Source organism: Perca fluviatilis, chromosome 9 (assembly GCF_010015445.1).
Source record: "Perca fluviatilis chromosome 9, GENO_Pfluv_1.0, whole genome shotgun sequence".
Taxonomy (NCBI): Eukaryota; Metazoa; Chordata; class Actinopteri; order Perciformes; family Percidae; genus Perca; species Perca fluviatilis.
In genome coordinates this window covers 15,382,780-15,395,254 of record NC_053120.1, presented here as the reverse complement: position 1 = coordinate 15,395,254, position 12,475 = coordinate 15,382,780, and the positions used below count along the sequence as shown (strand labels likewise).

Below are 12,475 nucleotides of genomic sequence, written 5' to 3'. Positions count from 1 at the left end.
TGTGAAGCTATACTTTCATACATCATAACTACTTTCCGGTCGTGAGTAAAGTAATTAATTACCACCACAATAGTTGGACAAAACAACTCTGAAAACAAGCTTAATACATCACTACACTGTCTTACAGTAAATGTTATGTAGTTCCCAATCTATACAAAATAGGGACATTTTAAACTAATTTATATTACGAATATTAATTAATTAATTACCATTAATTAAATTATGTCAGGCATCAAAAAAACACAAGTGAAATAAGTTAATCTACAAAAATAACGCTTCCTAATAATAAATCCCATCTTAATTATATCCTCTAAACCCCAAAACTAAAGAAAAACTGTAGGTATAAGTTAATACTTTTTTAAATCCCTGTTGTGTGCTTTCAGACTGTATGGAACAGACTCTTTACTCTGCTGTGTTGTTTCCTTAGGCTCTGGGCAGATGCAAGCTCAGACACTGTGTTTCTTTGTGGCAACTCCTCTCCTCCCTCAAATCTGAAAGCATGCTGTGTCTCAAGAGGGTAAGCTGTTTAAACAAGTAGAATCACAACAATAGAAAATAAACAAAAACAGGCATTAGGATCATGACTTATGCTTTTATGACCAATTGTTTATTATTTTGGATAATTTCAGTGTATACTTCAACAAAACATTTTACACATAATATACAGTGTTTAACACATAAAATTCCTCACTCCATGTTTCTATAAAAAAGGAGCCCTTTTCGGGGTATCCAGCTGAGTACCTGATACCGCTGACAGAGGAAGACAAGACTGAGCTAAAAGGGTTCGTGTCCAGGGGAAACATGGACCAATGGCTGCTTGAGATGCACGAGTTCCTCCTGTTGAGTCTGGGCCGTCCGAGGGCCACCGACGTCTACAAACCCTCCTGGAGGTAAACCTGTTAAACAAAATATTTCCTTGTTAATGCAGTTGTTCCCCACAGTAGAATTGAATAGAGATGTGGATTACCCCCTAAACCTCACTGTCAATACAAACTCATACTGTGTAGCTAAACTTGTTCAAACTCACTTATTATCTTATTGGAGATCCCAAAGCTCTCTGCCAGGCTACATTTTGTGCAGAAGACATCTAAAATATCTCTTTATTTTTTGGAATGATGCAGCATAAAAACATGGATGTGTTTAGTTTTTGTCACATACTATGTGACAAATAACATACTTGGAATGATGCAGCATTAAAAAACATGGATGTGTTTAAGTTTTTATTTTTCACATACTATATATATGTGTATATATATACTGTGTATGTGTATATATACTGTGTATGTATATATACACTCACCTAAAGGATTATTAGGAACACTTGTTAAATTTCACGTTAATGAAATTATCTAATCAATCAATCACATGGCAGCTGCTTCAATGCATTTAGGGGTGTGGTCCAGGTCTAGACAATCTCCTGAAATCCAAACTGAATGTCAGAATGGAAAAGAAAGGTGATTTAAGCAACTTTAAGCGTGGCATGGTTGTTGGTGCCAGACGGCCTGGTCTGAGTATTTCCCAATCTGCTCAGTTACTGGGATTTTCACCCACAACCATTTCTAGGGTTTACAAAGAATGGTCTGAAAAAGTAAAAACATCCAGTATGCTGCAGTCCTGTGGGGCAAAAATGCCTTGTTGATGCTAGAGGTCAGAGGAGAATGGGCCGACTGATTCAAGCTGATAGAAGATCAACTTTGACTCAAATAACCACTCGTTACAACCGAGGTATGCAGCAACGCATTTATGAAGCCACAACACGAACAACCTTGAGGCGGATGGGCTACACTAGCAGAAGACCCCACCGGGTACCACTCATCTCCACTAAAAATAGGAAAATGAGGCTACAATTTGCATGAGCTCACCAAAATTGGACAGTTGAAGACTGGAAAAATGTTGCCTGGTCTAATAAGTCTCGATTTCTGTAGAGACATTCAGATGGTAGAGTCAGAATTTGGCATAAACAGAATGAAAACATGGATCAGTCATGCCTTGTTACCACTGGGCAGGCTGTTGGTGTAATGGTGTGGGGGATCCCTTTCGCCTTCAGAACTGCCTTAATTCTTTGTGTCATTGATTCAACAAGGTGCTGGAAGCATTCTTTAGAAATGTTGGCCTAAATTGATAGGATAGGGTCAAACACGGTATTAGTATGGTGTTCCTAATAATCCTTTAGGTGAATATATATATATATATATATATATATATATATATATGGCATCAAAACGTGTTATATTTTAGATTCCTCATAGTAGCCACCCTTTGCTTTTTTTGATAGCGCTGCAAACCCTTGGTGTTCTCTCAATGAGCTTCATGAGGTAGTCACCTGAAATGGTTTTCACTTCACAGGTGTGCTTTGTCAGGGTTAATTAGTGGAACTTTTTCCCTTATTAATAAAAAAGCAAAGGGTGGCTACTTTGAAGAATCTAAAATATAAGACATGTTTTCAGTTATTTCACACTTTTTTGTTAAGTACATAATTCCATATGTGTTCATTCATAGTTTTTGATTCCTTCAGTGAGAATCTACAATGTCAATAGTCATGAAAATAAAAAGGAAACGCATTGAAGGAGGTGTGTCCAAACTTTTGGCCTGTACTATCTATATCTATATCTATATATATATATATATATATATATATATATATATATATATACAATGAAAACATCTACAACGAAGATATGTGCAATATGTTGAGCTCATAGGACTTGATGTTACAATCCCTTTGAATAATTGGCACATTCTTGGTATCTTGAGTGTTGGGTAGGGGTAATCAGCTTGTTGTAATCCTGTCCTTGGACTCCTATCCCTTTCAGCAGCCTGGTTGTTGATGTAGCTACAAAACCTCTGCAACCGACCTCTATTTGGAGCAGCTAGGTTCGCCAGCCCTGTTGTACTGCCTCTACTGCTATGTTTGAATACTTCAGCCTTATGCGTTCAAACGCTTCTCCAACTGCAGCCTCCCATGGCACAGTTAGCTCCACGAAGTACAGGGACTTCTGCAAGGTTGACCACAAGATCAGATCCAGCCTGAGACTAGTTGTAATGATCTCTGGTGGAAAGATGAGCTTCTGATCTAGATCAACCTGCATTTTCCAGGCCCGAGCAGTGTCCAGCAGGGTTGGTTCCAATCTTGCAGCTGGTTTCACTGGAAGTTATCCTGCGCTTACAAAGTCAGTGATGTTTGAGAGTCCAGGGATGGGGGAAGGGAGGGCATTGGTGGTAGCTCTCCTTCCTTCCAATGTAATCGCTAGTGATGGTCAAATGAAGCTTCGCGAACCACTGTCTTTATTTTCTGAGCTCACTAGATGGTGCTCTCTGTTCAAAGAAAAAGGTTAAAGGAATGGCAATTAAGTGTGTTTTCAACCCTTTGTTGAACAGAGAGCGCCATCTAGTGAGCTCAGAAAATAAAGACACTGGTTCAGAAGCTTCATTTGACCATCACTAGTAATCGCCAGTTGTCGCAGGACCTGGTTGTGCCTCCATATGTAGCAATCTTGGGAAAGGCTGGTTTTACAGCCGGTGAGGATGTGCCTTAACGTTGCTGGGGTTTGGCACAGAGGACATGATGGATCTTCTCCAAACCATTGGTTTAGGTTCATGGGTGTGGGACGAACGTCGTAAGTGGCTCTGATGGTGAAATTCAGTCTGCCGCCTTCCCTGTCCCCTTCCAGGTAAGTTTCTAATGCTCCAGGTTTTCCCAGCTGGTCCATTGTTCCCTTTTGGACTGTGAGACTGCCTTTATGCATCTTTCTGCCTCCTCTTGCTGCCGGACCTCTGCTACCACCAGCCTTCTTCTCTGGGTGGATGTGGCCTTGTGCCATATGGGCCGACTTGTCCCGAGTCCAACACCCCCTCTCCCTGATGCACCTGTCTTACAATGTCTCCATGCCTGACAGCAGATTTTGCTTGCTGCACAGCCTCACACAGGGTCCATTTCCTAAGCATCCCGAGAACCCTGGTATGCCAGCTTTCTGTACCGACGTGTCAATAAAGTTGTTCCGTTTCAGGTAGGTTGTCTTCCTTTGAGCAACAATGCTAAAGAAGATCTTCCCTTCAACATTCAGGAGATTGATTTGCCGGAATTGGTCGATGTTCGAGGCATCCTTTTCCTTGGGAATTAACACTCCTCCTGCTCTTTGCCATGTTTTGGGATGGTTTGCTTCTTCCATACTACCTTAATTTGCCTCCACTGGAACCATAAGACGTCTGGAGCATTTGTATATAGCCGGTATGGAACTCTATTTGGTCCTGGAGCTGAAGCTGCCCTTGCCTTCCTCACAGCTGTTTCAACCTCGCTCCATTTTGGATGGTTGTCATCCAACTGGTGTTCTGGGTGAGGAATGGGTGGCATGTCTCTGGTTGTCTAAGTGCATTGTTTTAAGGTGGTCATGCAGTTCCCTCTTTTCCCTCTTTCCCCTCTCTTCTGGTAAAAGCAAGTTCTTCTCTTTCTTCTTGTGTCTGTGTTCTAAGGTTTTCTGCTCTTCGCAGTCTTCCCAGGCGGCCCTTTAGGTCTGCTTGCAGAAGGTTAATTCCCACTTTCTCCTCTAGTTTGGATTTCTTCCACTGTTTCCTCAAGAGCATTCTTTGATAAGGCGCTTGATTTCCTCCTGCCTTCTGGATTTCGGAGGGGCTGTTGTCTTCTTCTTCCCTGGCTCGTTCGTCCAGCTGTGTCCTGCCACTGAGCTTCACTGAACTGACTTGACCTTTCTCTCAGGAGATAATGATCAATGCAAGGTCCTGGCCTCTCCTTCTTCAAGCATTTAATCCGCCCTTGATGTATTTTAAGGCCTCTGATGGACGCTACCTTAGACCAGCCGCAGCTACATACTCTGAGCTCTTGTCCCGCAGCTGCTGTTGTAGGTGCCATGCCAATTATCTGATTTGTCGCCGTGTTCATGCCAGGGTCAGGTACCGTGTTGTCAGTTGATGAGTCATCTTCCGCCCCCGCTCTCGCAGACTCATGGCCGTTTATATACTAGACGCATCCAAGGTGGCGCGTGACATTGTGACGTCAAATTTACGTAATATCCGGCCGGCGCGTCCGATTTTATGGCGCGCGAGCCGAGGTCGTGCACGGCTCTTTTTTTTTTTCAGCGGCGTGCGACAAAGCGGAAACTGAGGCCTGAATGAGTTTGCCGACAACCGGATGCCAGGACTCTCAGAGTGACTGCAAGTCTCTCTGGTAAACTTACTGGGTTAAGATGAGTTCGTTTATGGTGAATGAAAGGCGTGATCCGACGAAGCAGCTCACTGAATCAAATCGAAGCATTGACGGCAATGCTGCTGCCAGTTCTGCCGTTATTTACCTTTTTCTTCTTCTTCTAGTCTGTAGAAAGAGCAACGGCGGTAGCATTTGCTCATTAGCGCCACCGCTGTTCAGGAGAAGACTGAAACTAGTGTCGCGACCACCAGCGCAGGTATAAATAGTCACGGCGATCTCATGACGTCACATTTGTATGCGCCAGCTGCGCTGCGTCCAGTATATAACACGCTTCAGGGGGTGTTGTTTTTGTTTTAGTTTTTGTAGCCATGAGGGTTGACTCCTATTCACCTAATAAAGCGACGGAGCCTTCCGTCATGGATAGCTAGTCCATGACAGCCCCATTGGGGTCTTTTCCTCCTGTCAGCTGTCTTTCATAGCCGTCACATGGTCTTTCCCTAGTTGTCAGCTGCACTTTCACAGCAGTCACTGGATTTCTTCAGCAAATATTAAATATGGTGCAGATGAGAAGAGATGCAGGGTATTAGTGGAGGTAATTGTCAATAACATCAGATGTGTAGTCTGTCAGGAGCTTTGGCAGTGTCCTCATTCAGGATTTGGATGGCCTAAGGGAACTAGCTTCTCTTTAGCCTCTCCCTTCTGGCCCTATGACTGTGGTAGCGCTTCCTTGACCACCACAGTTCAAAGAGGCCATTGTTCAGATAGTTTGAATCCTAAACATCATATTTACCATATGTGTTTCAGCAACAATAAAGTGCTGACCCTCCCCCCCCATGTCTCCGTTGGCTCTTGTCAATCACAACCCTGGCCAATCGACAGTAAATGTACAGTTATGAAAAACATTAAAGAATGCAGGAAATTAGGAAAAACTACCACGACACTAGCATTGAAGTTTCATGTTGTTTATGTAATTGGCATAATTTTCAGACCACAACTTTTCCTTCTTCTCAGTGTGAAAGAGACGGTGTGTGCCTATATGGACCGTAAAGGAGTGGAGGTGCCTCTTTACGTGGAGGAAAAGTTTCCTGAAAATCTGCTGCTGTCCCAGATTGTGGAGACTTGGAAATGCGCCACCACAGCCAAACATGACTGGATGATGGAGGGATAAACTGGATGACTTTGGAGTGATTTGAGTTTATCAGGTTAATTGCTGATCATAGATTCTCAAAACCAAAAAAGTTAGATTTTACTTTATCTTTTATTTGTTTCTTTTTTGTATCGATCATTCTGTGGTAATTATGTATGAAAGACCTTAAAAAATACCTTAAGGCTCTTAAAAACAATAAAGTATACCAAACCTGATTGTACTAGAGTAAATGCTGCCTGACAGTTTTAGTGTTATCTTCAGCCAGCTGCTCATTTAATGCTTTTTGTCACTATATTAGAAATAATTAAAAGAATCAACATCAAAGCCTCATTTGAAGACAATGTCAGGATCTACTCAGGAAAATATACTATGTAACTGCTTTATATTATCTGTTTCAGGATTGCTTTTTTTTCATTTTTGCGCTAAAATCTATTTCACTACTGACCACCAGAATCTGATAATTAGGGTAATGGGTCTATATGGTGATATAATAAACTAGTACAGAAAAAATATTATACTTTACATTTTATTTTTCATACACATTTAAGAACATGTAGCTGACGGTTATGGAGTTGATTGGAGGGTTTGTTTGATATTTTTGATTTATCTGATTTATGTTTAATTGTTCAGTCTAGTCATGTTTGAGGTTATAGACTCTAGAAAATTATGATTGTGGTGTGTGACGTCACTTATTGACGAGAGTGACGACAGGGATGTTTGAAAGCCTGAATATGGGAATATGTACTCTTTACTGATATTTTCCAGTTTTAGAAAATCTAAATCAGGTAATGGAAAACAAAACACCTTCAAAGTATTTGTCTTAACATTGTATTAATGAAACAACTATTTTTAAAATGTCAAAAATAATGTGTTACAAGGTTCCAGATACCAAAGTGATGTCCAATATCTGCTTACATACAGATTTTATGTAAAACTGGGAAAAGCAAGTCATCTTTTACAGTTGTACATCTGCAAGCAGTAAATATTTATATTTTCTAAATGATTATTAAATTTGGAAATTATTACATTTGTGTATCAATAAATCAATATGTAGCCTGAGATCTCAATCAGAACAGTTTTTCAAAACATATCTGTTAAGTTTTCCATAATTGTCTTTTTATTCTGTTATAAATGAGACCGTAATCGGTCAGATCAGAATTTGGTAATCAAGTTAAACCTTTTATCAGGCTTACATGTAAATGTGTTTTTTAAAAACTTCAAAGACAATGTGTAAGATTAATGCTACCAAAAAAGGATTAGCTCAGTTGTGGTCCCATTCAAGATATAACTTGTTTATGTGAACAAAGACTGGCGTGACTGCAAATTTCCATGGGGTTTTAACTTTTGTCTTGATTATACAGCATATCGTCCACATAGACCATTTTTTTGCAAACAACAGCACATTCACACTTATAAGTTTGTGTATTAGTGAGTCTTATATATTTATGTTATGAAGAGCAGCAGCTGTGCCTCTAAAAAAAAATCAAGTTATTGATATCTCATTCAGTTCTTAAACACTGTCAGTCTGTGCTACCTGTTGTCACAGGGGTGAATACAGGCAAACAAATTTGGGGCAAGAAAGGAAATCCAAAGTAGAGGTTCAGGTAGATAAGAACTTACAAAATCCAAGGTTTCAAGTGAAAGACAACAGGTATAAGAAAGCTAGAACACAAATGAAAGAAGCACATGGCAACATTGCCAAACACTCAAGTAGTGTGTGGGAATGGACCAGTTATAAACTGCAGGGCTGATGAGGGAAAGTGGAAACAGGTGAGTGTAGGCGGTGGAAGTCAGGTAACTGCAGGGCTGATGATGAAAGTGGGGACAGGTGTGTAGGTGGTACGGGCTGTCAGGTGGACTGGCGAGAGTCTGAGGGCATCTAGTGGATAGTTCGAGGATGGCAGGTCTGGAGAGTGAGAGGAGAGTACATGGCCTGGGGAAAGTGAGCAGAGGCTGGAGACAGGGACGGGGAAAACAAAACAACCGGACTACAAAACAACTAGAAAGTCCTCATGACACCTGTCCAGAGGCTCTCCAGATTATGGTTAACGGATTTGTCTGGAGTATATGCACCACCTTCAGTTGCCACATTAGGCCATATTAGACACAGGGAATTTTGGTCCACCTTGGAAAGAAAGCAAAACCTCAGCACACATATTCTATTGCAAACACCCAGTGTCCAATGTGTTGACTTTTTCACTTCACTTTATTTTTTACATCCAGCACATTCCTGATTTGTGATACTATGTGGTAGCTGTGTACATTCTTGTTAGTCAACTTGGCTTTATTTTTTTCCTTGCCTCACTATAATAGTTCTGCCTCCAAAAATTACAACATAGCTCTAATAGTAAACACAATTTCCTGGGTTCAAAATTAAGCCAGGAAATTGAAACCTGTGAGAAATGTCATGCTGAATTCCTTCACTGTTATCTGTCCCTGGCACAACAGGCAAGTCCTCACCTTTAGTGCACTCTAGCAAAACACAGAAACTCTACCAGCTGTGGGGCTAGTGCTCCTTGGGTGGCTGTGACCACTGACCTCTGACCTCCCTGTGGAGGGTGAATATGAACCTCCCTTTAGTGACAAATACAGTATCACAGATAAAACAGTGTAGATACTTAAACACGATTATTTAAAACCATTAGTGCTGTCATCTCAATTCAAGGAATGAAAATAAGCCTTGGAAGGAACAGCATTTCTGTTAGATGAATGGAGAGGGAGAGAGAGAGATGCAGAGTGTGGGGGTAGAGATGTTTTTCTAGGCATGCTGGGATAGATGCAGTTCCATAAATATGTTGGGCAGCTTGGTATACTATGTGCCCAGTGGTAAAAATAGGCCTTCTTCCTGAGGGAAGTGATGACGTGTGCAGCCTGCCTGCACCATCAGCCACAAGTCGGATTCAAAGAGGCAGAGAAACAAAGTGTGGGGGGAGCATCAGTAATCACCATGGCAACACATGCAGAGTGACGCAGGTAAAAGGAATAGAAAAAAAAAGAGGTAGTGATTGGCTGGCGCCTGCAATAGTGTGCCTGTGGAAGAGATGTGTGGGTGGTAAAGAAGAGGAGGACTCAATAGCCCGTCACTGTGATTAGCCCGAACACCCCCAACACACACACACACACACACACACACACACACACACACACACACACACACACACACACACAGTCCAAGCCTGTTAGCACGGTCAACAATTCAGCCTAGCAATGAGATGATATGATTTAGCACGCTCCTTGAGCACTGACTTCAGAGGCAGTGGAAAATAGTCTTTCCTCCCTCACAAATGCCATCTTGGATATTATGCATGCCTGCATTTTGGGAGGAAATATTCCACACATTCCCCCCACATGAACTCAACACATCCCACTAACCTTAACCCATCCCACTCATTTCAGTGCCATAAATGTAAAATAGACATTCTGGCAATTCACCTGCTTTTGCAAAGCCTTAGTTTTGAATTTAATTAAACTTCAAACGTTGTTCTGCTCCCTAGTCTTCTTCTTTACTGCAGTTTTCTTCCAGTTGTCGTGTTGTATCTCTCCCAGTCACCTTTTACAGCCATTCTTCTTTTTGTTTTGTTTTATTTTATAAAAAGAGGAATTTTAAATGTGTCTCCCAAATTAACTGTACATATCCAGAATGGGTTTTTAAAGAAATTAGACAAGACATTCAAATTACATCTTGGCTGAAGTTTTTTCATCTTGTCATTGTTGGCACACAGTGAAAATGTCATCCTGCGATCTAAATACAAATCCAGTATTTACAGGATCTGATAAGTTAGATGGCATAGACACCTTGGACTGGTAAAGCTTCTGGTGAACATTTACTCCTTGTCTACAATGCATTTTGTAGCTAAAGCTGGTAGTAGAGCATGAGATGCAAAAAATACAGACCCGCTCATCAAAACACTGTGCTATAGAGCTACCTGTTGAAAATCGTCATAGGGTATCTTTAAGACAAGACAGATGACTGAAAAAGATGGCTGCCTGAAAGGTGTCTAGTGTGGACTGTGTCCCCATGGACAGTGTCTCCATCCATGATAAAGTTGCTGCTTTATTACACTGTGTTTACAACACTCCAATGCACAGATGGATGTAATAACATTAAGGATTTTAGAACTTAATGGTAAACTTGGACAACTAGACATCACAATCTGTACACATGTTGGAACCTAAATGCAGACAACAGAGGCAGAATTGGATTTGAAAAAAACATTCTTTACTCCTACAAGTGTCAAGCAAAAGGTCGGCAACAGATCAATCCGAACAAGCCACAGTACCAAGAATCAGAATCAGAATCAGAATCAGCTTTATTGGCCAGGTTTGTGCAAACAAACAAGGAATTTGACTCTGGTTAATCTTTGCTCTCAAAGTACAACACTCACTTAACATAAAAGAATAAAAAACAGAATAAAAAACAGAAGGACAGGCAAGTGGTCATTGGTGCTGAGACGGGCAGACAAGGCAGAGTAATGGTTGGAACACTATGCTGATAAGCGACTAGGGCTTCACTATAAATCATTTTTTTATTGTCATTGCGATTATCAACTTGCGCAATTAACACATCATGAAAGACTGTGTCACATAACAAAAAACACAAAGTTTTTTTTTTGAGTATCAGTAGAAAACTATGGAATTCCATTGTATTCAATATTAAATAAATAAATAATCAGGCTACATAAATAAGTAAATATTCTATAAAATACATCCTGAAATAAATGAAGGCAATACATATAATATATATTAATATAAATTAATGTAATATAAAAATATAAATAAGTCAATGTAGTTTAATAAATAAATAAATGGGTTTTACATTTATTTATTTTAGGGGACTTTATACATTTATATTTACATTTATGTATATATTTATTGCCTCATTTGTTTATTTTAGGATGTATTTCATAGGCATATTTATTTATTTCTGTAAAATTCATCTATTTAATATAATAGCATTCTATAGTAACAACACTTTAAAATGTAAGAGAATATTTAAATGTGTCTGTTTATTGCAAGTAGTATCTTTATCACGATATTCAACAATGTTATCGCATATCTTCCTCATATCGTGCTTCTCCATGAGTGACAAAGACAAACTGGCAAGGGACAGGTACTGACTGAGGACTAATACTGGGCTGCATTGAGGGAATGGCTTTTGTGGCAGAGGCAGGAAAGTTCTCTAGGGACAGCTGCTGGACAGTTAGGAAATTGCAGGGTCTGAAAAGACGAAATATTTAATGCATGGAGATGACATTTCAGTAACTTCTGGAACTGGAGGCAGAGAATTAAGGAGTATGAATCAGCAGCAGCCATGAAAAAATCATACATGTGTCCCAAAAGGACCTCTGATTCAATTCTGTTTGGTCACACATTAGTGGGCCACCAGCCTCATGTCATAAGTGAGAAACAGATAAAGATGAGGGCGTACTTTGGCTTTGGCTATGGAAAGGAGTCCTACCTGTTTTATCAGCAGGCCTGGCAGCTTTAGGGCACACATAAATGCTCACACACATACACATACCTCTCTCTCCCCTGCACCCGTGTGTTTTGTATTTTTCTCACTTGCTACGCTGTTATTTTTAGAATTTAATGTTTATGCAGTAATATAAATTTACTCCAAATGTACTGCAAGTATGCATACTTAATTGTAAATACCAACTGTCTAAAATCTTAACATAATTGTCTTTTTTATTCTGTGATAAATGAGACTGTAATCAATCAGATTGGGATTTGGTAATCTAGTTCAACATTTCATCAGGTTTACGTTAAAGACAATTTGTAAGATTAATGTTACCAAAAAATTGCTGTCTTGGTCCCATTCAAGACATGAACTTGTTTATGTGAACAAATAACTGGCGTGACTGCCAGACCTTTTTTATTCATTACAGTTCTGATTTTTTGTTATGGACTTTAAAACCCACCATTAGCTAAACCTGAATATAAATCAAGAATTATAATCTCTATATAATTTAAAGAACACACTTATCCAAGGGAAGTGAAAAAGCGTAGCAGTAAAATATTGCAACAGCAGGTAAGAACACTGTTCGAAATAAATACGACCGCTTTAACAAAAGTTGTTTTATTCTCATGTTCTAATGTAAATAAATTACAACATCGTCTTTTGTTACAAAAATAAAATGAAACAACCAACATGACACACATTGGAC

General features: G+C 39.9%; 1 protein-coding gene across 1 annotated transcript in view; it reads left to right on the top strand.

Moving 5' to 3' along the window:
• The window catches only part of LOC120565484 (E3 ubiquitin-protein ligase rnf213-alpha-like), a 70,014-nt gene extending 62,647 nt beyond the window's left edge, over nt 1-7,367 (top strand). Inside the window, 3 exon segments of the mRNA XM_039811308.1 lie at nt 428-517; nt 712-890; nt 6,173-7,367. Of these exon segments, the coding sequence (XP_039667242.1) occupies nt 428-517; nt 712-890; nt 6,173-6,329 (426 nt within the window). The 3' untranslated portion in view covers nt 6,330-7,367.
• The last annotated feature ends 5,108 nt before the right edge of the window (nt 7,368-12,475 follow it).